This window comes from Sprattus sprattus, assembly GCF_963457725.1.
Source record: "Sprattus sprattus genome assembly, chromosome: 10".
NCBI classification, from domain to species: Eukaryota; Metazoa; Chordata; class Actinopteri; order Clupeiformes; family Clupeidae; genus Sprattus; species Sprattus sprattus.
Window position 1 is genome coordinate 20351483 of NC_137908.1, and position 27614 is coordinate 20379096.

The 27614-nt window shown below is 45.6% G+C and overlaps 1 protein-coding gene across 1 annotated transcript in view; it reads right to left on the reverse strand.

The window, feature by feature from the left end:
• Nucleotides 1-869: 869 nt before the first annotated feature.
• The window catches only part of tex264a (testis expressed 264, ER-phagy receptor a), a 63502-nt gene continuing 36757 nt past the window's right edge, over nt 870-27614 (reverse strand). The window contains exons 3-4 of the mRNA XM_080846359.1: nt 12157-12319; nt 870-1238 (exon numbers count right to left, since the gene is read on the reverse strand). Of these exons, the coding sequence (XP_080702485.1) occupies nt 940-1238; nt 12157-12319 (462 nt within the window). The 3' untranslated portion in view covers nt 870-939. The remainder of the gene's footprint in view (nt 1239-12156; nt 12320-27614) is intronic.

The following is a 27614-nucleotide window of genomic DNA, read 5'->3' on the forward strand; positions in this document are numbered from 1 at the left end:
ATAGATTATACTAGATACTGTTTCATGCAACTGGTTCACAAAAGTCTGTTCTCCAGGATGGACATCTTGTGGCACTACATGAGATATGTAAAATGTGCTAACATTAGACAAAGCCAGAGAAAAGGAAATCTAAACAAAAGCCCTTCATTTCTGCGTCCCTTTCGCCATATAGGGCCTGACTAATTAGACATATGAGCAAGGCAGGTGGTCTAAGAATAAGACTGATAATGCTTTGATTATCTCTTCATCATCTCATAACTGACAAAAATACAATTATTATAATTATTCATATTCATTTAGGTATGTTTTCAATAGAAGCTGCAACATAGTCAGACTCTTCCCACCATTAAACTGTAGGTTTGTTCTACCTGATCTGCATCCTCTCTTTTTAGTTAAGACACTGTACAGTAGTAGCAGAGTCCATCTCAGATGCAGTGGGCACCACTGCCTTGTATTCATTGTCAGTTAATTCAGGGCCAAAAATAAGACCACACACACAATAATGTCAGGTATTGTATAATGATGCTAGTTTTTCTGTTATGATGGAATCAGTTCCACATTATGTATCACAGCATAAAATAAACCATTAACATATTTTAGGCAAATCTAACCTTTTTGAGCAAGAATTTGTTCATGTAATGACTGGTGCTTGTTGCTAAATTCATTCACCTTCTCTACACGAGTCTTAACAAAGAAATAGTACTGCCTGTCAGGATGAAAGCATGGCTACTGATTCATCCAAACCCTCTCACATGGATAAAAATAATACCAGCCCCCTCCTCTTCCCCCCTCCCAATGCTACCCCACCCACCCACCCACCCACACACAAACAGAAAAAAGAGATAATCTCTCTTGACATAAAAACCGATCCATTGCCACTCCTGAAGTCAAGACCGAGGACATCTCCCACAATCCCCCACCTCCCACCGTTCCCTTCATCTACTCCTCTCCGTCGACCGCAGGCTCCTTCTCCTCTGGTGTGGCCTTGTTTGGCGAGCCCTCCTCATCTCTCTGCTCGTCCTCCCTCTTCTCCTCTACCTCCTCCTCCTCCAGGCCCAGTTCCTCGAAGGATGAGCCGCTGCCCACAGAGCCGTTGGATCCGCGCTCGCTGTGTTCGGCCCGGTCACCCTGCTCCTCCTGCTCCTCCTGTGGGATGGTGGAGGGGGCCAGTGAAGTCTCCCTGCTCTCGGTTGGGATGGCACGGCTGGCATAGCTGCTCTCACTGTTGGAGTCACCACCTGAAAGCACCAGAGGAGAGGGGACTGGAGAGGTGTGCTTACAGCGTTTAAGGCAAACTTTGGGATTACTCATCCTGGGCCCTTTTTTTGTGGTTATCAATTTTACGGTTGCTGGTTTTGATCTAAAATCCCAAAGTTTCCCTTTAACATCAGCAAAGCTCAGAGGATTGCATCCTTCAGAGTTGAGAGCTAAAGTTACTGCTAATCACAAGTCAGTCACAAGCATGAGAAAGTCATAAATGGCAGCAATGTCTGCAAAAAAAGTCATAGATATTAGGCCACCTCCTCCATGGTACCTCAAGACTACCTGAGTTGATACTACTACTCAGCTTTACCTCCTGAAGGCACCAATTTCATTTAATCACACATATCAATGACGCACAGAAGTAACTGTCATTTTGGATAACACCTGGTAGTCCTCATATGAATATGCAGCCCAACAGTGTTAAAAAATTACCCCCATGAGAGACAGTATAATTGGGGGAACCTCTGCTGCTTCTTGGCACGCTAGCCAGGTGAGCAGCATAATTGCCCCATAAAAAACTGGAAACCATTCCAAGTTCCCAGAGACTTGCACAACCATGTGCCAAATACACTCAGCACTCCATCCTACTGAAGGGGCTCAAAGCAGCACAGAGAGTTCCAATCACATGATCACTGCTGATGCAGTAGGACTGGTGGTTGCATATACTGTTCATGTGAACACCAAACCAACCACAGAAAACACCACGTCCCCATCCCCCCCCAAAAATTAAAACAAACCTCAGTGCCATTTGTTCTCTCTCCCTAATCATGACCCATGGAGGCGTGAGTTTGTGTGCTTATCCCACGACCTCCCCACAACCTTCTTCAACCAGATGCCAGCTGATTTGTAGGAGCTCTGCATGTCAGGTCCCTATTCAGCTGCTCAAAGCTTCTGGTGGCTATTGAGAGTGGCTGAAGAAAGGGCCTAGTAAGGCCCTTCAGAGGGGTCAAGAGGGGCCCAGACACACACAGGGAAGCGCCCATAACAGGGCTGAAACACGACCGCCCAACTCAGGCATTTAGAACACTGACTAGATGAAAGAGCAAACCAACTCCTACGTAATCCATCATAATCCTTCAGGTAGCAAGTCAGTTTGTCACTTTGGTTTAAAATTATTATAATAATTTTCACAAAATGTAAATTTTCACTCAGAACCTTGACAGGGATATCACTTCAGCCCAGTTAACATATCATCTTTCAAAGGTATGCAACTTCTAATATTTTGATAAATGTCCAGTTTCCTCTTGGTCAAACAAGAAAAGATTAGGTGTGCAGGAAACTCACAGTCCAGCATAATCAGATGTTACAGCTTTGTGGACTGAAAATATCTATTATGTGTTTGTGTGTGTGTGAGTGTGTGTGGCAGAGGGAAAATGTGTGAGTGTGTGCGGAGTGGTGAACGAGTCTTGGTGACAGCTAATAATCCATCATTTTGTCGGATTGAGTCATGCTGGGGTTTTGAGGGGTGTAATTCATGTTAATGGCTTACTTCAACAACTGCCTGTTGATTATTCATGGTTCACACAACATCCTTATACACAGCTGCCAAGCGCAGTTCCTAATTTCCCTTCACTTTACATAACAAAACTAAGAGTCTAACGACTCGGCTACAGGACTCAGAACTAATGGCTAGAGCCATTACAAATACGGGTCCTTTTATGACTTCCACTCATTGCAATGTGCCTCAAACTTGCAATACACACGATTTAGAGAAAAACATGAAAATACTTAATTCATATGCATAATTGCTTTAACCTTCACGTAAACTTAACAGCACTGAGAGACCATCTTGGCAGAAATTCAAACTAAATGTTTCGAAAGGGATTTTACTGTTCGACTGCTGTGGTAAATATGGTAGGTTTCTATAAGCCTCACTGAATTCAATTTCATTTAATTTTATTCAAGTACATAGCAGCATTAACATTAACAACTGACTAACAACTAAGCCCAAGGCCTGAGCCTACCAGAGCAAGGACATAAGTGGTTTTGGCCAGGAAAAACTATGTTTTAACAGGAAGAAACCTTGAGCAGAGCTTAGCTAAATGAAGACAGGCATCTGCTTGAGCCCAGCCAGGGGAGGGAGGAAAAGTAGAGAGAATAAGAAGCAAGCAGATACATTCATACGTACAGTCTGTCAGTCAAGAGTCAACATATTCACGCACTTTAGCATATAAAGGCTCAAGCAGGCATACAACTGCCAGTACTTAAAGATGGGGGAGACTGTAGCCAGCATCCAATATATCATATATACCTGTATATACATATACAGTATATGTCAAAGCCAACAACAACATGGTGGGTGTAGAGTTTGCTCATTAGGTTACTAACGGACTTCCTTCTGTGGCCAATTAAGTCTGTATACCTCCTCGTCTGGGACTGACAAAGCCATGTCTTCAAAGACCTCTGGACATTATGGTCACAAATTCTCTGCCCACGGCTGGTTTCTAGCTGGTTAGCCTGCTGATACAAACCTCTCAATATAAGACTGAAACAGACAGAGTTTGAATGAAAGAGGTAATGAGTTTGCAAGCAGCTCATTGAACACAGGAGAAAGACTTCCTCCTGGAGTCCAGATACAAAGATGTGAGGATAATTTACTTAAGTCTCTTGAAATGAGTTAGACACAGAGTGAGAGAAAAAATAAAGATACAAGAAAGAAATATACAAAAAACCTTCATGACCTCATCAGAGAAAAATCATCCGTGAAGTGGATGCAAGCTTCTGTCTGTCTCTGTCTCTCCGTTTCTCTCTCTCCCTTTATTTATTTAGGTCTTTGTAAAATCTCCCGTCTTCCGCCTTGTGTGGACAAAGCTGTCCACTGTCAATGAAACTTCAAACTTCTCTGCTTTAACATATTTTATAATACATTTTATTTGTGCCTGAGGAGCAGCGGTTTCGCTCATTGCTATAAAAAAGCAGAGCTATTTTTCTCTATTTAGTATGTAATCATGACACTTCGTTGGACAGGTGGCCAAGATGCATGTCACTGACACCAATAACCAGGCAAGTCAACGTGTTTACCAACCAAAAGCTTGAAATTGTCTCTGAGAAAGCAATAACCTTTAGATCCTATTCTACACCAAATGCCTCTGACCCTCTCAACTTCCTGTCTGTATCACTTTGGCAGAAGAGGTATGACGGCACCTACCGTGCCTCTTGCTGCAAATTAGCATTGGCATCTCAATTAAGCCTGGCTCCTGGAGTCATTGTGCATAAATGGAGGCACTGAAAATAGGCGGGCAAATACGTGAGACCTTTTCAAAACTGATTAGCACGAGGGACACATAGCTGCGCACTGTTCTCACCTCCACCACCACAACACCTCTAAATGTCATTCAGTCAGTGCCAGCAGTAGCAGGAGAATTCACTTCTCCATAAGAGCAGCAAACAGACAGCGATGCGCCAAAATCAGCAATAGGGTAAACTCAATCATAATAACACAAGATCATTAGAAGATCTAGCGTATCAAACAATCAAGATATTTTATCTGAGAGAAAGTCCACACACACACACACACACACACACACACACACACACACACACACACACACACACACACACACACACACCATACCAAATGTTCTAGTTTAAGTGTGGCTTATCAGCCTTTATTTCCTTGCAAGTCAGTGCTTATCTGTTTTCATTTGCTTGTGCCATGAGCACATGATCACACTATATACATTAGGTAATCTTATTACACAGCTTTTCTTAATGCTGTAGAATGCTCCATTCACTTGAATGGGGGTTCCCAACGTTCTGTGGTCAACTATTTTTCCACATTTGACCGTTGCTATGCATAATTGACCGCTATCAAGGGAAGTTGCCTTTTTGCCTCGGATTCACAACCTTTGTAGCACTCCACAAGTAGCCGGTAACTTATCAACCCCAGCGTATTCGGCTGATCTGAAAGACACACTGTGTTAAGTTATTTTTTCGTTTTGGCAAGTATCCGTGTAATAAGCTGGATAATGTTTAGAACGCCAGTCATTATTGGGGTGTTGTTCGCCCTGTCGGGGGTTATTTTCTCGATAATGACCGCCGTTCTATACATTATCCCTTACAGATTTGAGGTCAATCTCTAAAGCCTGAACAGAACACATTTCCTTCCTTAGAACATTTTCAGACATGTTGGGCCACACAAGGAAGAGAGAAGAGAGGAGAAGAGATGTGTAACCAATACATTAGTATTTTAATTAAACAACTGACTTACACGGCAAGTTGATGAGATTAAGAGTGGAGTTTTATGAGTATGCTAGAGGTGGCTTGAGGCGGACTAGACTGCCACAAAAGGTTGGTGTGAGAAATGTAAATTTAGGCTGACAACAGAAACAGATTCATTATCAAATAATAAAGTGCCTCTGTTGGATGTTCAGACATCCATTTAGTTTTTGGTGACAGAGGCAGATGTTTAAGCATTGATCTTGCATATTCATTCATTACCAAGTCTATTTTCATTGGCTTTCACCTTCACGAAAGGCCCCTAATAAGATGCCTGGTGCATTAATCACTCCAATGGGAACCTGAACTTGCTCTTACATTACTAGGCAGCACCGTTTCCACAGGTTTGTGAGGGGTCATATTGTTAGAGCTGCGTTTGATGAATATGGCCAAGTGTGTTTTGGAAAGGGCATCAATCATTGGTGGTTGTGCATGAGCATTGAGTTTGGCGGTGTGAGAGGCAGAGGAGCTGAAGGGGGGGGGGTTGACTGGCCCAGACCCATCCTTCTCTGCTCTGGGCCCGGGGCCCCCTAATCCCTTACCCTGGGGAACAGACACCCCTGACCCTGGGGACCAGACGCTCCCAGCTTGGTTATCACCTCACCAGCATCTCCCTCCACAGACGAGAAGATGTAAACACCCATTCATTTTCACATCCAAGAGTGCTATATGAGGGTCAGTTTAGAGCCACACACGCACACATAGACACACACCACACACACACACACACACACACACACACACACACACACACACACACACACACACACACACACACACACACACACACACAGCTAATTCAGGACACAGGGACCCACCCCCTTCTCCTCTTACCACAGATCTAATTATTAGCTTTTGCTCTCAACAACTCTGAGCTTGCCCACATGCATGAGGACTTTCACAGGTTATCTATGGCACACACCAACACCCTGGGATCCCAGCTCTCCATCCTTCAGCTAGGCCAGCCTCCATCCTAGACGCACTCACAACTACCCACAGCCAGGAACAACCGCACCTACTGACTACTCACTCACAGCATTTCTGTCAGTGGTACAAAGCAAATACCTATCCCATGCCGTGTTCCTCTTTCCTCACCAGTGCCAGAAAACTGGCAAGTCCGGTGTAGAAGCGGGTGTGCTCTGCCAAGGTAATTGATCTATTTAAAGGAGATGGGGAGGAGGACCCCCGAGGAGAGGCTTCTGACAAAACTAGACTGTTTTCACTGCTGAGAAAAGTGGAAATAAGTCATGACAAAGCTCCTAAATTGAAGCAGACTGTGCCTCGGAAAGTCTCTTAGATAACATTTGCCTGAATTAGTTGCTAAATTGGGCCCTGTGGGATTATTAGCCCAGAATCAAGGCGCTTGTTCTTAAAAATCTGCTGGAGATGGCAGAGCCGAGCTTAAAGGCATAGTGGTGGAGATAATTAGAGGCTGCGAGTGACGGTCAGAGCAGGTTGAGCTTTCTCAGGCGGGCTGCTGAGAGATGAGACGACGGCATGAAAATAAAACACGAGAGAAAAACGCCAATCCACTTCAACGTCTGCGTCTTGACGCAAACAGACAGGCAGTTGCAGACACGTATACGTCCGCGCCGACCAGGAAAGCAGGGATTTTGCCGGCCACTAAATGCCCAGAGGTTTATCATCTCTGATCTGCCCCATGGTGTAATGATGCCTCACCCCACACATCTCACTAAGGCTCTAATGAGCTGGGGTCATTATCAGAACTGAGCAATCACAAGTTTGTCTGGGCTGTGTATGTGTGTGTGTGTGTGTGTGTGTGTGTGTGTGTGTGACAGAGAGAGAGAGAGACAGACAGAGTGTACATGTGGGTTTGTATGTGTGTTTGTGCATGTGTGTGTGTTCGGGGGTGCTGTTTAAATTTGAAAATCATTTTGGTCTCACTTTAATGAAGTGTGGCTTCATCCGCATAACTGAATTAGAGGGACCGTTCCAGCTCGCCTTCTACCTTGCCAACACCTTGACATATACAGAATGTTTTCATCCCTTCCTCTGACCTTGGTTATTCTGAGTCACTCACAACTAATTGCCATGCAATTACACTGGAGGGTGCAGCTTGATAGTTATGTAATTATGCCGTGATTAAGAATAAATAGACGGAGATCTGATTAAACTGCTACCCTGCTGGCTGCTGTTCAATCTTCTCCTTACTTTCAGAGCGGGCGCCGTGCCCACAAACTGTACTTCACACACGGCTAGGATTCCACTTCAGTCTAGAGAGCCAAAAAAGGCACATATTTACTTGTCACTTGTACTGAAGTGAGTTCGACTACAAGGCATTAATATGAACAGAAATTCATATTAAACTGCATAAGACTGTTGTTTCAGTGTGCTGAATTGACTTCCACTAGTTGTTTATTAGTTTATTTGGCTGGCCGTCCATCCCCCATAGGAATGCCTGAGGGTAAAGACAATCCTCCCTTCACTGGGCCATTGAAATGTTCTTCCACCTCTATCTGCTGTGCGTGTTGCACCTCCTTGACTTACAAGAAAACAATTAGCTCTTTGACTTACTGGATCAACAAGACAACTGCAGAGATTTAAAATATGCAGCATTCATCCGAGCATAACAAATTGTAATTTTTAAACATGAGTGTCTGTGTGTGTGTGTGTGTGTGAAGATTAACTAAGCCATCGGAGACACAGCAACAACGGCAACATGGCATGGCGGACACCATCGTCATGATTTAGCATTTCCGTCGATATCCGACCCATGGAAACAGTGTTTATTTGCAACATTTTTGCCTGCATCAGCGTCACAGGCACGTCAAAGATGTTACCACCTACCAAAAATATGTGTAAAAGCACAGTAGCCTATATCCCAAGAAAATGTTTTGATTGAACATTTGACACAGAATCGGTGATAAATAAAACGGAATTTGGTAAAAAAAAAAAAATACAAAGCCTAGGAGCCATGCTGTGTTCCTGAGCAATCTCCCAAATGGTACGGCTTGAGTCACAGCCCACACCTGTCAGAAGAGGCTGGCTAGCCGGCTGTGATTGATCGGCCTCTAATTAAGAAAGCACTGTGGTGGGCAGCTCCTGGAGAAGGCTCCGTGGGCTTAACCGCTGTCCCGCTGGAGTGATGGCAAGGCCAGACTCTGCAGTGGACCACACACACACACACACACACACACACACACACACACACACACACAGTCAACCATCAATCTCTCAAGCCAGTTGTTTCGCACCCCCGACTGCCTGAGCCGCAGATAAATCTGAATTCAGGAACACGCATGATGAAAGGACGGCGTTTGGATCAAATGGCTCCCATTCACGCTGCGAAGCACAAATAGTGCTGCTGACCCCATACAGTGCTTTATTGTGCGCATAGTTCTTGACATGCATAAAATAGTCCACAAATCTGATATATGAGGTGTAGAGGCTGTAATAACACAACCCTAGGCAGGGCATGAACACAGCACCGTTGACCTGAGATGGGAAGTGAGCGACCGCTCCATGTTTGAGCCGAGAAGGGCTAGATGAGTGAGCTGAACTGGGGTGACCGGTGAATGAAGTGGCGACATGAAGTGGCATGCTGCATGTGGTCACCAAGCCTTGGCCCTCTCGCCACTTCACCATGAACCCTAACTCACAGAGCGTGAACGGAGCGCGTTACCCACACAGACAGCAGTGTCATTAAGCAAAACTAATCAAAATGAATAATAGAATGGTACTATTCTGACTCTGCCCAGGATGGATGTAAGCTGGTGCTTTTCCCGAGTCAATGAGCCCAAAGGACATAAAAGCTCACAATTTGCCACAGATTGTGCACAAACCCAAACTATCCAAGAAACAAACAGTAGTGATCTTTTGGGCACATAAAAGTGAAAGTGAAAGTCCTCTCTATGACAGAGGTGGTGTAGACACACACACTCTGAAATCTACCTCTGCGTTTAACCCATCCAGGGAAGTGACACACACACAGTGAAGTGCGGTTACACACTAACCCGGAGCAGTGAGCTGCCTTTGGCGGCGCCCAGGAAGCAGTGATCGGGGTTAGGTGCCTTGCTCAAGGGCACTTCAGCCGTGGATGGGGGCATGGAGAGCAGTGGTCTACCACTTTCCCCGCCCACATTTTTCCTACTGGTCGGGGATCGAACCGGCGACCCTACGGTTTCCGGCCTGAAACCCTAACCAGTAGGCCACGGCTGCCCCGACCTTGCACATACGGTAAGCAAGCATAGTCAGAGTGAGTCTGATCTTTTGGGCACATACAGTGAGCAAGCATAGGCAGAGTGAGTCAGGTATGCCAAGGTTATTTCTGTATTGTGCAACATGATTGTCTGAAAATCGTGTTGATGTGATGCAATAAGAAGAGCATAAGACTGACGGAACTTGGGCCCAAACAAAGATCTTGGTGTCTTAGTGTTAGGTTGCATTATTGATGACCAACTGACCCTAACGGCCCACATCGCCTCTTGTCTCCAGGTCGTGCCGCTTTGCGCTACAACATCCGCAAAATCAGGCCGTACCTAACCCAGTATGCCACCCAGCTGCTGATGCAAACCTTGTTGAGTTCCTGTCTTGACTACTGCAACGCCCTCATAACCGGCCAGCCGGCTTGCGTGGTGAAACCACTACAGATGATCCAGAACGCGGTGGTGCATCTGGTGTTCAACCAACCACGTCACTCCACTGGCTGCCTGTAGCTGCTCGCATTAAGTTCAAGTCACTTATGCTTGCCTACAGAGTGCTTTCTGGGTCTGCTCCCACCTATCTAAATGATCTTGTAAGGGCAGTTAAAGTTAAAGTTAAAGTTAAACCCAGGATGCTGCGCTCGTCTAGTGAGCGTCGTTTGGCTCTGTCGTCTGTGCAAGTACGGCAATCCAGACTATTCTCATCTGTAGTTCCATGTTGTCGGAACGAACTGCCTAGCACTAACAGAGCAGGGACGTCCCTCTCTGCCGTCCCTCAGAGAGCACCTCCCTTCCTAAACTGGCACTTCGACTAGTGCTTAACTTGCAGGTTCACATTCCTGCACTTGTTTTTCTTTCTATTTCGTTTTATTTATTTATTTATTTATTTCTAAAAAAGTAGTATTTATTGTTCCACCAGGGTTCTAATGCTCATAGCTTGACTGCTCTCTCTTTTGTACGTCGCTTTGGACAAAAGCGTCTGCTAAATGACTAAATGTACTGTAAATGTAAATACAAAGATATTCTTTGCAGATAAAATAAAACAATAACAAAACATTAACTGTTGTGACTTTTATTTAGAACTTGAATGTATGATGTAAATAAGCATTACAGCTCAGTGGCAATTCTCTACCTCAGAAAGCTTGTGATCTACAATTCTTCTAGCTTGATAAGTGGTCTTATAATGTATTACTATGCCACAAGATTACATTTCCTGTGGCTGAAGAAATGGTTTAGCTGAAACTAGCTGAAGCTTTTTTCAGTCTTTACATGAGTTGATATTCTGCTTCTGAATGAATCATCTCCATCTAATTGACCTCCATTGGATTTGGTTCAGGAGCATTTTACTCCATTGCTGAACGTGGTCAATAATACCAGAGTGCTCTCAGAAGCTGATTAATAGATCTCATCATAAATAAGAGATCTCCCCCTCCCCCTGGAGCCAGGCCAACCCAGGCTGAAGCCCAGAGCAGCTCTCTGACAGAGATAAGCAGAGGCGCTGTGACAGTGAGGTTGGCTGGCTGCATCCTATGCCAGGGCTGCAGGCACTGATAAACATCCGCCTGAAACCCCTGACACCGATTACACTCAGGACCCATGAACCAGACTACATCTCTGTCACCAGCACACTAGGCGGGAACAGAGAGGAACGTTTTGTATTCCGGCCCATACAAATGCTAACTGTTTGTCATCCGACTCTTGTTACAGGCATACCAAGCAGTGTGCCAGAACTATTCATCTCTGTTGTGCTGCTGACAGAAGCCGGCCTCGTCCATGAGTCAATCGAGAGATCTCAACTCATCTCCCGGCCCCCAACACCCTCCCCACCCAACCACCCACCCGCCATCGGCGCATCTTCGAAAACACCACCTGCTCACCAGGCACCTCTGTCTTTGTCTGCTACCCCCGCTATCCTCAGAGAATGATGTGCACAAAGGCCAAGTCCTAGCCGTCGCTGCGCTTACTGCTCTTGGAGGCATGCACTGGCCGTGACAGAGCAATAACAGTGGCCCGTATATCACAAATTGATGCCACCTGGGCTGGCGTGGGAGACTGGAAGAAAAATACTCTCATTTTGGACATCCCAATAACTGGAAGGGTGTAGAATGGTGTTCACCCGTATCTGCCCTGCCTGTTTTAAACACTTGTTTTCTGACAGATTAATGGAGATGGTTTTGTGGCACTATATGTACATCATTCAAGTTTCTACGTGTGTGTGTGTGTGAACGTGTGTGGGTGGGTTGGAGTTCACTGCCACCTCAGTTGTGAGTCAATCTGGATAAATGTGTTGGATGGCATGAACAAAAGCACACATCTCTGAGCTACATTAACTCAAACAGTCTTTTCACACTGTACCTGTTCCACCACTGAAAGGAACCTCATACTGTTAATGCTAAAGTTATTATTGAGTGGTTTGCCAAGATTGTTGTTGTGTGTTGCACATAAAACCGAAGAAGGTGTTTACCAGATAATTAAAAAACAGAATCAGGGCAGTGCGAGAGATCTACTGTACCTGTGACATCCGTACTCCCATCATCGTCCGACCCCTCTTCCTTCATCTCGACCACACGAGCCTCGGGCACAAAGAAGCTGTTCTGACGGGATAGCGGGCACATGTAGTGGATGACGTCATCCTTGTAGAACTCCATGAAGGGAACAGCAGACAGCTTCCGTTCCTTTGTTGAGAGGGAAAGGGAAGTGAGGAGAGTTCATTTCAACACTGCACACTTCACTAAAGTTCACCTCACCTGCTGTTAAGGAACTTTAATTGGCTCTGATGGCATTTAAGTCACCCCTTGTCTGGCTCCGGAGGTGACCAGAATTTCAAACAAAAGGCAGACGTGGTGGCTTTCGGAATTTTTCTTAAGTAATTTTTCATGGGAATAATTCTTGAAAGGGATGAGCATCAGCAGTTTATAGCTTCTCATGCTAACAATGCAACGAAAAGGCAGTTGTTAATTTGTGTGGATGCGTCTGCTTTAAAATGTCTTTAGGAGGAACAAACCTGTGAGTGTGTAAACATGTTGTTTGTTGTCTACTCAAAACAAAACGTCTGACTGCAGAACACCTTTTTTCATGTATTCCCAGCTCATTAACTTTAAACATCAGCAGGTTTCCTAATCAAGCACACCAGCCTGATTACAACTTTGAGGGGCAAGGACAAGCTAATATTTATGGCCAATTAGAATGTCCTTAATGAAATACTCGAGAAGCTTGAGTAAAAGAACCAATTTATCAGAAATCATCAAAAAAGGGTGAAATATTTAATAGGAATGTATGCCCAATGGGAACTGGGCAAGAATGCACCCGATTGGTCAAGAGAAGCTGGGCTGGTCCAATAGGAAGTAGATTTGACTCAAGACCAGTTTATTTGTTTCCACAGTACAATTACAAAAGGTCCTCTCTCCTTCTCAGATTTATGAAGCTCTGCAATATTGCACTACAACTGCTTACATTCTAACTTATTGCACAGCAGCCCTGTGGCAAAGAAAAAAAAAGTAAACCATAAAACACAATAAACGCGCCTATATGAAATTCTAACAAGGCTCTTACAATGCCTTCCATATTCAGCAGATACCATACATAAGTATTACACATATTAAAATAATATCTTTCCATTCCCATGCATGGGCATCTGTCTATATGTTTTCTTACTGAAGTGCATCCGAAGACGAGACTACGTACATGCATTTACCAAGTGGGAATATTGTGGAATAATTGTATCATCCCATACTGCTGGAGGCAACATAATTTAATATGCACTCTACTGGAAAGGAGATGAGAGTGAAGCTGGTCTTCATTCGTGGGTATTACCTGGAACAACTATCAGTCTTGAAAACCCATTTCTACATGTTGTACTGGCACATGGAAGTCATATATGTTCTCTTAGCTGCACAAGTAAAGTAAGAGACCCCAAACCAAAAACGAGTAATGTCCCATATAACACAAGTCAATGATTTATAGCCTTGGGGCGATGTCCTATATTAGGAACCTTGTAAGACACGTGCATTAAAAAAACAAGGTGTAGCCATGTTCTCCAGGAATGGTGATTTAGGAGAAGAGGTATGCTAGAGGGTCGTGTCCAGAGCGATACTGCAGTCTCATGAGCATTGGCACAGCCCTCTATTACATCCGGCACCAGTGTTTGATCTACAGCAGCTGCTAAATACTAGGCCATGTCCACCACGGGAGTTTGTGATATGACCTGAAACAGGTTGTCCTGGCCTTATCAATGAAAAATGATCATGGTCTGGCCACCGCTTTCTTAATGGGAAGGGGTTTTAGGCAAGGCAAAGTTAATTTTTTTAGCACATTTCATACACAGAAGAAATTCAATGTGCAAAAAAAACATCCAAAGGAAAGATAAAGACAAATTGAAAAGATAAAATATAAGTACAAGAAAGTAAAGAACATAATGAAAAAAAAAATACAAAGTCCATAAAATAAAATAAAAGCTGAATATAACCATAGTTAAACAAGTTAACAAAGTACGTTCTAAAGAACATAGAAAAACTAAATTAAAAAACAAGTAAATACATACAAAGTATAGCGCATTTGATCAGTTAACTAAAAGCATCTACAGTATGAATAGTTGGGTTTTAAGTCTAGATTTAAAACTGGCTTCAGTTGGAGCACATTTGATGTCTTCAGGAAGTTGGTTCCACAGCTGAGCAGCATGGCAGCTAAAGGTTGCGTCACCATGTTTAGTTTGGACAGTAGGTATTACCAACAGATTTTTCTCCAGTGATCAGAGAGGTCTTTAGCTGGTACAGCTGAAACATCCCAAAAGTCATGTGGTCCTGTCCCATTTAATTGATTTTTAAAACAATCAGCAGTGCTATGAAGTCTAAATTCTGTTACTTTCAAGACTTCCAGTGGAATGACTTCACCATTAGAGTAATGTGGTCAGTTAGATGTTTGATAGTTTTTAGAAAGGCATGTGAAAAGACCACTGCAGTAGTCAACCCTGCTAATAAAACTGAGATAGCAAACTATTAAGACAACAAGGTGTCCTTCTGTCCTTCAGCATAGCTATGATAAGAAACATTTTTGTTTTGATGATTTGTCAAAGAAGGAGGATTAATGAGATTTTTCTGATGTGTTACCGTGGACTTAAAAAAGATTCTTATCAGCATCTAAAAAAGGATGCATGGCAATGACCATGTTTGTTCCAGCATCACTTTGGGGAAAAAAAATTGAAATATTCTTGAGGGTGAAGATGAAGACATACAAATGACAAAGGTTTTACCAGAGATATATTTACTGCTTTGTAAACACGGAAAAATAGCATCCATGGAAACAATAATCCTTTCTAATGCATACAAATTGCATTCACTGAGTACATTGTGCAGACAACCATCTCTTTTCCCATTCATGCTGCACCTTCAAGAGGACCACATAAGGACAGCTCACAACCTCTCCCTTTCTAAGAGCTAATTAACTCCACTGACCTCAATATCTTCTCAACCTGAAGATACAACGATGACTTAATCACACACAAACAAGTAGTCTGATGAAATAAAATATGTAAGACATGCTGACAAAGCCAGGGCAGAGAGTAACACTCACAGTGGCATTGGGTGCTTTCTCTAGCCCATACGTGGAGCACCTTCCTTGCACATGGCTCTGAATTATTGAACGTTTATCATTAAACAAGAAAGGCTGAATTATGCATGGGAGGTGTTTGACATTAAAGCTGCTGCTCAAGGACTGTTCAGTTTCGATTCTCAGTCTGTCACTTAGCCGTCTCACATGCAGGGTTTGACAACCCAAAACAACAACAACAACAACAACAAAAGAAAAGATAAATGACAACCTCCTGAATGGACTGTGAAACTCTGCTGGATGGATTAGTTTTTCTGAGGGTGTTTCCCTTTGATCAGTGTCCATATAATCTCACATACACGAGAGGGTGAATGAGTAGTCAAATACATAAATCCAACCAGCTTGCTGTAACTGAAACTGTGCTACCAGCTTAAGCTTTTATTTTATTTTTTACATCATGACATACAGGGATATTCAATTTTGGTCATTTCCCCACCTAACTCCTGGCTTCCACTCATCTCCATCTCTCTTCCTCCCTGCTATCTCCCTTGGGCCAGCATGCCTCCACTTAACCTCGTGTGGAGAAAAGCAATCAAGACCTAATGAAATTGGAGTCTGGGCTGGAGAGCTGGAGAAATGGAAAGGCAGGTGATGTTCTTCACTAATCATAACACATCAGTTGCAGGGGTTGCCCTGGCAACACACTCCACCTATTAATGCACCATTAAAGCCATATCTTGTTCCTCAGATGACATAAAAAGCAGGAATACACGAGTTATGTCAACTGAATGAAACCTCAGAGGTGCTAAAAACGAATAATTTATTTTGTTCCTTTAATATAAGGACTATAAATGCGGCCAATGAACGAGTACCACAACAACACATGCAACTATTTACACAAGAGCTCCCTGTAAATGACAAAGAAACAAAAAAAGCTCAAAAATAAATAATAATACGGTATAATGACGGTAAAACAAAGGGCATTATTCTGCTCATACGCCTCCACAACCCCCTGGTACAAGATCAAGCTCTTGGATCCCTATACATTGTACAAACACAAATACCTCAGAGCATGCATCGTTTTGTCAGTGTAATTCTGTCACAATGTGCCTGTTCACCCACACAACACAAACACAAAGGATGACACAGCTTCGGCCAGTGATTTGATAGCCTTCAGGTGTTTCACAGCACATTGTGTCGCAAAAATCACCACAAATCATGTTCCATCCCACTGGCCTGAAAACACCATACCATTGTCAAAAGCTTTTGATTTCAAGGGCTACACAGACTACAGTCTGACTAGAGATTTATCGTTTCAAAGTGTTGAGGCTTTGCTGTATAAATATCTCATGTAAGTAAACTGTGATTATAAGAGTCGTTCCCTTTAGGGTACTGTTGGCTGGTACTGGGGGAGGCAGTGGCTGACTCACACACATGCTTTCAACTAAACAGTTATTACATCCTTTGCAGATTCATATCATTCCCTTTTACTTGAGGGTGTACTCTGTCACACACACTTGGCTCTGAGCATGGCAACATGAAGGGGAGGCCGCACGCTTCACGGATTGTAAATAATAAGTACATTTATTAAAGGTTGAAAAAAGAATGTCAAAAACGTCAGTAGTGGAAGAAGTGGAAGATAAAAAAAAAGGGTTGCAAAAGTCAGTGTCTAAGAATGTCAAGTAAAACAGCCAGATTCCATTGGAGGAAGGGAGAACAGCCAGATAAGAGAGAGCAGCCTCTTATTTTCCTGCCAATCAGGAAGAACCAACCACACCTGAGCACCAACTCACCTGCTGCAAAGAGAGGGGGAGAGGGCAAAGGTACACCTAGTGGGTGGGACAAAGGGGGGCCAGGCAGGGCCGAAACAACTAAGACTGGATCACTCATAAAGCGCCTTCTGGAAAAGAAACAGAAGAGGCAGGAAGAGTAGAGGAACATTATTTCTTCAGAAATACACTACCTTCAGCCTAGTGAGCCACCGGGGAGCAAAAAGCACATCGGTTATGCAGCTTCACACACGGCTCAATATCTGCGTCTGCTGTGGTTGACTGCAAGTTTGCCTCTGGTAACCTTTGCAATTTCATTTCAGACAAACTAGTCGGGTGCTGCAAACGGGAATAAACTTGCTTCTATGTAGGAAAGCCACTGAAATCCATGTTACTCATTGTTCAACAGCCAAGATGGTGCTCAGGCATGGCAAGGCAAGGCCCCCTGGGGGACAAAAAGTCATTTGGGCCAAAATCATGAGCACAGCTTCTGCATGATTGCATAGCCGCCAGTGAGAAAGCGTTGATAAGTGCTGGGTATGGGAAGAAGCCCCTGTCGCACTTCAGCAAAAACAATACGGTCCGCCGGGTTCAGCCACAGACAGCCTGGCAGAAGGACGAGGGAGGAAGACGAGGATGATCTTCCTCGCATGTGTTCACTTCACACACTCACTCACACATAAACACACATTCTCCCACAAACCTACACACACTTCAATATGGGAGTTGAGGTTGGGCAGGTAGCGTGAAGGCTGAAGGCTGAAGGCTGAAGGCTTGAGGGCAGAAGAGAGCACACTGGACATCCAGTCACACAGAGCCCTGACACTTTATCAAAAACAAAGCTCAGATAAAAGAAAGTAGGCGCAATATCATATTTTCTACACAGACATTTTGCAATAAGAACTCAATGTGTGCACCTTGAAGGCTTTCACAATATCAAGGCTTATACGTCCCTTCAATTAGTTGAGGCGTAGGAGCTTTTTTTTGTGCAAAGGCTAATGAGCTGTGAGCAGTAACTCTTCATGGCCATCGTACCCTGCATCTTTACAAAGGCGAAACAACCCGGATGATCTCTCAGGAGACATCCTACTCAACCAACTCCAAGAGCAGCCAGACTCACAGACAGACAGCTAACAGGAGGAGATGACTGCTTGGGGGCCAAAGCTAAGGCGCATAGCCGTCCAATAACAGGAGCCAGGATTGGACAGTGGTTCATGTATGTAGCTTACTGTCAGCACGCAAACAACAGACTGGAGGAACGAGGGGGGGGGGGGGGGGGGGGAACAAAGGAAACCCAACGCAGGAAAGTGGGAAGTGCTTACGCCGCACGTGCATTTGCATAAGAAAGCTTGATCTTACCCCCTGGCTCGATGTGTGAGAACGAAAGGAAAAAAGACACAACGAAGGGAAGATAAGAAAGTTAAAGAAAGACAAAGCAAGCAAGATGGAGAAAAAAAACAGCACAAATTGATTGCAACACATCAATTCCTATGCAAGGGCAAATTCCCTCACCGTAAAGCAGTGCCTAATTGGATTTTCTAGCCAAGATAGGCATAGGGTTTTAAGATGAGAGTAAGCAGCGTTACCGGTAATTTGTTTAATTGGAAAGTTCATTAAGGGAAGGACTGTGTGAGCTGTGGTGACAGTGAATGTTTATCTGCCCCTTCTAAGAGGGTTCTTCACAGGCCGACGCAGACGGAGCAGACGACAGAGACAGAAGTGGCCATCTCCTGGGATTTGTCGTGACTGCGCCCGTCTGCCAGCTGCTCAGAGCACACATCTCCTCCGTGGTGAGAGAACTGAGAGAGAGGGAATGCAGGTAACACATTGGCCCTGTCAGCAGGCCATCGCCTAGCTTATGTAATCTGCAGCAAGCTTCAGGGATAACGATGGAGGCAATTGCTAACCACCTTCGAATGTGAAGTGAAAATGTCTTACACGGTCTTACATGATGAATGTCACTGGTGACACTATATACATGAAGCTGATGGATAAAGATAATTCTGCTGAATGTACTGTACTATTATTTAGGCAATTATTTATCATCATAATAAATGATGAACAGGAGGCAGATCACAGTGATACACCTTTCACCCAATCCCCCCCCCCCCCCTCCCCAACATGATTAGTACACCATGATTTGCATGATGAATTCAGGTTCCTGTAATGTTGTTTCAATGTTTGTGTTTCACAGACAGGGCACAACTGGACTGGACTGGAATTTATCCATATATTCACAGAATAGCCCCAGGAGAGGGATCCACTTTCTGTTTACGTCCAGCTCTGATACATGCAATGTCCACAGAGATCAGACTGGAGCTTAACCTCTTCCTCAGTTCTTCATTGTGAATGATTTCTCAAACATACGGAGGACACTTATATTTTCACACCAATCGGTTGTACCATATAACTAGTGCTGGTATCTTCCTGGTGTAAAATTTCTCAGAGGGATTGTTACTCCTACTGGAAGGGACTGTTGCTGCTTTGCCAGATCGATTTCAATGATCTTCCTGACTCATTTCAGAATAACTCAAAAATGTTCCTCAAAGCGCTGCACTACACATTGCCTGCAGATACATCCCATTGAGGTCAAAGGAACACTCTATGCTATTAAGATGAAGCATCTTTCATCAGCTTTGGGCTATAGGGGAAGATGCCTTGAATAAACATAAAATAGTGGAATTGACAATAGCCAGGGATCTGTGAAAATACTTGAGCTCTTTAATTCTTCAATTACTCCTGGCTGCCAAACCTCAGTATCCACTTATTTCAGCAGCATGAAATACAGCTGAATAAAAAGAGTTTCTTACTTGGGGTGGGAAACAAAGTTATGAAATGGTGCCATTTCCATGAGAATACGCGTAAGTACAGGTGTGTCTCCCTTATAAAGCCCCCTGCATAAATATAATAAGCCAATTTAAGAGTGTCTGCAATCTGGCTTGTTCATGCAGAAAGGCATGAATTCAGTTTTATGTGGCTTCAGGGAAGAAATGTTACAGAGGATGACAAGGAGAGAGAAAGACAGATAATTCATCAGCTGTACTCATGAGAGGATGGTTTGCCTGTGGGGAGACTTGGCCGCTTGAGCCTGATGATGTATAGGACCAGGGTGACAGAAGACCAGTCATGAAGCAGCTCCACGCAAGGACAGTTCTTGTCCTCCAGCACTTGGTTTTCCCCAGTCAAGCTCACTCTATACAAAGGAGCTTTTTCAAGAGCGGTTGGGATCAGTTCTAGTGATGGAGCGACTTCTCAGAGCGAGATCCTGATGGGGGAGAGGAGGGGATATTAATACAGATGCAACAGCGACTCGCGGTGACAATTGGTGTCAGTCCCCAGAGCCCTGTGCGCTCATGCTATCTTTGCTTCCTACAGTCATAGATTCTGCCCCTCTGCACACACACACACACACACACACACACACACACACACACACACACACACACACACGCTCCCTTCCCAACTCCCTGTTTTAGATGGGCTTGGCAAAAAAAAAAAAAAAACTCCATTTCACACTTCCTGGGGTGTCCAATTTTGCCCGTCCCTCACGGCCACGCACTTCCACAACAGAGAGTATTTTTATCTGTCATGTTTTGCCCATGTTTTTTTCCCAATGAGCTGGCTTGCCCAGGCCAGCCTAATGCCCTCACAGGAAAGATCTCCTCCCAGCGAGGCTGCCCAGGGGGCTCGGGCAAGTTTATGGATTAACACTAGGATGGAGAAATGGAGGCTGGGGGTGGGGGGTAGGGGGGATGGTTTTGTTGGGGAGGAGGCCTGGGTACAACCTTTCCTCTGACCTCCCAATCAATAAGCAGGGTGTCTTGATGGGCAGTAATTGTGGAGGCTCGGCCAGTGGCGCAGGGCTGCGCTGGAGATTTCCACCTGAATCGATGGGACTCACTTAGAGGAGAAGTAACCAATCTGAGCATGGCCACTGAGTGTGGATCAGTCTTACTTAAAGCAGAAGTAACCAATCTGGGCATGGCCACTGACTGTGGATCAGTGCCACCACTTCATTCAATCTCAACAAAGAGCCTGAGTCTATTGTCACTCTGAACTCCAGCATCTGATCAAGGCAAACTATGAGCCTCATCACTGTGAACCTGAAAACATGACCAAAGACATTTACTGCCATTCTCTCTCCTCCGCTACGTCTCTGTGTGGGGGCTGGGTCACTTGTGTGTGTATGGGTGTGTTTGATTCACTCAGAACAGCGAGAAACCAACCCCAATTAACACAGCAATACATCAAAAACAAGCGTCCGTCATCTGAGCTATTAGTCTACTAAGACTTTGATTAGTCTGATGAGAACACAACACACACGGAAAAGCACTGACATGCTTCAGTAAACCACATGAACCCATTTACTCCATAAACATATCAGTTCATATTTCGAATTACCTTTGCAGGTTCAAGTTACAAGGGGTTGGAGGAAAAATTAAGATATACAAAATTGAGTTTTTAATTTAGTTTATTAAGTATTTGTATATTTGACCCGAGCAGTTATAGAATTTCAGTACTTCTATATATTATTATTATCAAAATCCCTGCCAGATGGCAAATTTCTCAGCAATGCTGTGTGTACTTCTTCTGTTTGTGCATTTCACTCAGCCTTACCAGGTTTTTCTACAATCAGTACTCTTGAATACTGGTGCTCAAGTTTGAATTTCAAACACACTCAGTGGAACACCACACACATTTTTCCCCTATATGTCATCTATTTGCGGTAGTCTCCTCATGGGCTCCTCCATCTCATCGCTTGACCGTTGAGTGGGGGTCGCTGAGACCATGGCAGGAGCTTAGCTGAGACCATGGCAGGAGCCTAGCTGAGACCATGGCAGGAGCCTAGCTGAGACCATGACAGGAGCCTAGCTGAGACCATGGCAGGAGCCTAGCTGAGACCATGGCAGGAGCCTAGCTGAGACCATGACAGGAGCCTAGCTGAGACCATGGCAAGAGCCTAGCTGAGACCATGGCAGGAGCCTAGCTGAGACCATGGCAAGAGCCTAGCTGAGACCATGACAGGAGCCTAGCTGAGAACATGGTAGGAGCCTAGCTGAGACCATGGCAGGAGCCTATCTGAGGCCATACAGGAGCCTAGCTGAGACCATGGCAGGAGCCTAGCTGAGACCATGGCAGGAGCCTAGCTGAGACCATGGCAGGAGCCTAGCTGAGACCATGGTAGGAGCCTAGCTGAGACCATGGCAGGAGCCTATCTGAAGCCATACAGGAGCCTAGCTGAGACCATGGTAGGAGCCTAGCTGAGACCATGGCAGGAGCCTAGCTGAGACCATGGTAGGAGCCTAGCTGAGACCATGGCAAGAGCCTAGCTGAGACCATGGCAGGAGCCTAGCTGAGACCATGACAGGAGCCTAGCTGAGACCATGACAGGAGCCTAGCTGAGACCATGGTAGCAGCCTAGCTGAGACCATGGCAGGAGCCTAGCTGAGAACATGGTAGGAGCCTAGCTGAGACCATGGCAGGAGCCTATCTGAGGCCATACAGGAGCCTAGCTGAGACCATGGCAGGAGCCTATCTGAGGCCATACAGGAGCCTAGCTGAGACCATGGCAGGAGCCTAGCTGAGACCATGGCAGGAGCCTAGCTGAGACCATGGCAGGAGCCTAGCTGAGACCATGGTAGGAGCCTAGCTGAGACCATGGCAGGAGCCTATCTGAAGCCATACAGGAGCCTAGCTGAGACCATGGTAGGAGCCTTGCTGAGACCATGGCAGGAGCCTAGCTGAGACCATGGTAGGAGCCTAGCTGAGACCATGGCAGGAGCCTAGCTGAGACCATGGTAGGAGCCTAGCTGAGACCATGACAGGAGCCTAGCTGAGACCATGGTAGGAGCCTAGCTGAGACCATGGCAGGAGCCTAGCTGAGACCATGGTAGGAGCCTAGCTGAGACCATGGCAGGAGCCTATCTGAGACCATGGCAGGAGCCTAGCTGAGACCATGGTAGGAGCCTAGCTGAGACCATGGCAGGAGCCTAGCTGAGACCGTGGTAGGAGCCTAGCTGAGACCATGGCAGGAGCCTAGCTGAGACCATGGCAGGAGCCTAGCTGAGACCATGGCAGGAGCCTAGCTGAGACCATGACAGGAGCCTAGCTGAGACCATGGCAGGAGCCTAGCTGAGACCATGGTAGGAGCCTAGCTGAGACCATGGCAGGAGCCTAGCTGAGACCATCCCTCTGTTCCATTGTCCATACCCTCCGTACCTACCATCCTTAGTGTGAGTATTAAGGGTGTTTCGTTTTCCGATTTCCCATTTCCGCGTCGAAAAGAAGTATACCCAAAGGACCCGTATCTGTACTCATAACCCAGCAAGCAAGCCTCCACCGGCCCCATGCAGGCAGGCTGTGGGCACTGTGGGCTAGGGCCAGCCCACACCAATCCTTCACAGGCCCGGTGTGGGCACTGTGGGCTAGGGCCAGCCCACACCAGTCCTACACAGGCCCGGTGTGGGCTTGCCCAAGCGGGGCCTGCAGCTTTGGGTTCACTGCGGGCTGTCACCGGATAGCCCAACAAAGTCTAAGCTGCCCAGAAAACCCATGCTGGGCCTGTGCGGGCTGCCACATATGGCCCCCCTTAGGGCTGGCACAAGGGCCCTTTAAGGGCTGCCCACACAGGGCCCTTTGAGGGCTGCCCACGCAGGGCCCTTTGAGGGCTGCCCACGCAGGGCCCTTTGAGGGCTGCCTAAACAGGACCCCTGAGCTTTTGCTCATTGGCAAAATGCTGGCCCCACAGTGCTGGCCCTGCGTGGGCAGCCCTAACATAGCCCATAGGAGCCCTCATTAGGCCCACACAGAGCCTGCACTCATTTTTTGCTCATTTATTTATTGAATTTATTTATATATGATAGTAAAAAATAGAAAGAAGTGTTTGTTCTGCAAATCTAAATGGATGCAGTTACAGCATAACTAACATCTGTATAGTCAGAAATGTACAATAGCCAAAAGGAATTCAAATTAAAGACTTTATTAATACAAGTGTGTGTATGTGTGTTTGTATACAGAAAAGCTCTATAAAAAAAATAATAATTATTATTATTATTATTGAGCTTTGTCAAACCAAACTCCGAGGTAGAAAACGTATAACTTTTGAGTTTGGGTGGACAAAGCTCACGTGGACTACTGGTAAGGGTGTTGGGCTGGAAAGCGTAAGGTCATCGGTTCAATCCCCAAGCGGCAGGAAAAATGTGCTGTGCTTCACTTCACTGTGTGCTGTGTGTATCGCAACCCTGGATGGGTAAAATGCAAAGATCAAATTCAGAGTGTGTGTGTGTCACTACCTTGGATGGGTAAAATGCAGAAATCAAATTCAGAGTGTGTGAGTCTCTACCCTGGATAGGTAAAATGCAGAGATCAAATTCAGAGTGTGTGTGTTTCACTACCTTGGATGGGTAAAATGCAGAAATCAAATTCAGAGTGTGTGTGTGTGTGCCACTATCTCTGCCAATTTCTGCCAGTTTTTTACTTTCACTTTTATGTTTTACTATTATATATAAATATATTCAATAAATAAATGAGCCAAAAATGAGTGCAGGCTCTGTGTGGGCCTAATGAGGGCTCCTGTGGGCTATGTTAGGGCTGCCCACGCAGGGCCAGCACTGAGGGGCCAGCACTTGGCCAATGAACAAAAGCTCAGGGGCCCTGCGTGGGCCTTGTGAGGGCTCCTGTGGGCTGTGTTAGGGCTGCCCACGCAGGGCCAGCAATGAGGGGCCAGCACTTTGCCAATGAGCAAAAGCTCAGGGGCCCGGCATGGGCAGCCCTCAAAGGGCCCTTGTGCCAGCCCTAAGGGGGCCCGTATAGGGCCTGTGGAGGCTTGCTTGCTGGGAACGGTCAAAACGCTGAGTGTGGAACCAGGGTACACTTTCCACACTCAACGGCCGCCATCTTGTCAACGTAGCGGAAGAGGCGGACCCAGGCAGAGCCGCTCAGCTCGAAAAAGACGAACGCGGGGCTTGTCGCGATCGTAATTTCCGGTAAGTGCACCACGGAGTATTAGATTTGGAACAGCACTCACCTGCTGAGAATCTGCGTACCTAGTGAGTGTGTACTGTGTACTGCGTATAAGTATAGGTACGGTAGGTACGGTAGGTAGGGAAAATGGAACATAGCGCATGGCAGGAGCCTAGCTGAGACCATGGTAGGAGCTTAGCTGAGACCATGGTAGGAGCCTAGCTGAGACCATGGCAGAAGCCTAGCTGAGACCATGGTAGGAGCCTAGCTGAGACCATGGCAGAAGCCTAGCTGAGACCATGGTAGGAGCCTAGCTGAGGCCATACAGGAGCCTAGCTGAGACCATGGTATGAACCTATCTGAGACCATGGCAGGAGCCTAGCTGAGACCATGTCAGGAGCCTCAGACTGGAGTGGAACTGCAGCCGTCTCCCCAGCAAACGGAGGGAATCACAGCCATTGGATAGGGACTCAATACGCACACTCAGGGGGACACAGTTAGACATTATACCAATATAAATTGGCATCAGAATTGGGCCTCCCACGCCTCCCTCTGCAGCTCTCTATGTGGCCTTGCTCGAGCTGGCAACAAATTATGAGCAATTCAGTGACCTCCACATGAATAAATCACCAACACGGCCGCTTCGAGTGGAACAAACAGTCTTACCAGTGACACAGCCTGAGCAATGCTGAACAAGTGCTGATGTCCCACAAACACACACGCACACGCACACACATTTGCGTATTGTTAGGGAGCTCTTGACTTCAAGTGAGTCCACCAGTGATAGGAGCAGTAGGACACTTACTGCACTTAAGACAGAAGGGGAGAGAGGGAGGGAGTGAGACAGAAAGAGAGAGAGAGAGAGAGAGAGAGAGAGAGAGAGGGAGAGAGAGAGAGGGAGAAAGAGTGAAAGAGTGAGGGAGAATAAGCTCAATACAGTCCCACCTCTTCTCAACTCTCCTTGGCAAGGCAGTCATTAATTAAAAATCTCCTTGAAACCCAGTGCAGCTTCATCCCTACTAACCAGGCTTCTTCCTTCCCTACTAACCAGGCAATGTAATGACTTCTCAGGACCAAACTCAGTGCCTTGGTCTGGTACTACTTTAGTGGGGGACAATACATGGTAACATTGACACATGAAAAAATTGCTTTCACGAGAGCTAGCATAAACTGCTAAATACAGAATTCTCTTATTACATTTACAAACAGAAATAGTTTTTTGAATTATTTAAATCGGCATTAAATGCACTAACACGAAATATCTACTCAGGCTCTGTTTACTACCGGACACTTGAGCACTTCAAGCACTGACTTTCACTGCTTAGGGCGCCACACTGACAAAACCAGCAAAATTCAGTGCACTGAAAGTACCCGGATAGCGCACTGCAAACGGTCAAAAAATGTGGAGGAGGAGCCCTTTTGCCAGCTTTTCATTTTATTTCTAAAACAATGGCGGACGAGACCACGAGGCTACAGACCGTAAATGTAAATATCAGCAGTAATTAAACACTGTACTGATATTAAATGTACTACTAACATGCCATTCTCGGATTAAAGCCAGTGACATGAGTATTTTGGTGGAGTTAACGATGTATACGATGTATACCGGCACTTAGCATGTGTGTGTCTGTGTGAGTGAGTGAATGAGTGAGTGAGTGAGTCTGTGTCTGTGTCTGTGTCTGTGTGAATGAGTGGGTCAGTGAGTAAGTGAGTGAGTGAGAGAACATAAAAGACAAGGACATCGACAGAACCAATTAATTTCTAGATATTGGTATTAATTTGCAATTTAGATAGCAATTAATCCTGACACTGGCCAATTCCCTTGACCCTGCATTCTCTGCCTCTGTCAGACAGACAGACAGACAGACAGACCGTGAGGAGAGGCTGGTGCCCCTGTACCTTCCGGGCAGAGCTTTCAGCGCAACGTTTGGGGACACACTAAACTGGCGCTTTGGCTGACAGCGACGAGGGGCCTGATGAGCCCTCTGGCACCTGGGCCTGACTTAAAGATGGGCCTGGGCCATATGGATTAGGGGCCTGCCAGCACTCAGGAAGGCTAATAGTTAGTATTTACTGTCCGTCCTCTCCCGCTCCGCTGACAGAGTGCTCCAGCTCCTCCGCTAATCACTGTGATTTCACCAGGGGGAGAGGAGGGCCAGCGAGATGGAACGAGACAGAGAAGGGAGAGAGGGGACGTGAGGGTGGGTTGGATGCAGTTCAGGTCGTTCAAGGCAAAGAGGAGCTCTTACCACCTGAAATGAGACTGTGACCAAAGCCCTACCTCCCTCTCACGCTTAACACTTTGGAAGAAGCTTTTGGGTTGAGGTCAAAACAAAGTTAGTCTTAACTAGGAACTTTTAGTTCAAGAGACGTGCTGTTCCAGTAATCCCAATTTCCTCTCTCGGAGAGGGCATGTTGCTTGTGTCTGGAGGGTTTCGGAATGTGATTGGTTCTCTTGTGGAAAGTCTCATTTAATTTCTCTCATACTCCGCTGGGTCCAAATGACATTTTTTGAAAGGGTTTTTGAAAATCCTCATCAGACAGGTGAAAGAAATGCCCTTCATTTGCATGCCAGCCTCACACACCCTTGTCTCCGAGGGCTGCAGTCAAGTCCCTCTTTGAGCCCACAGTGCCCCCTCAATAGAGACAAACCCCTTAGAGAACCCATCTCAAGGTTGAACACCCATAAGATCCA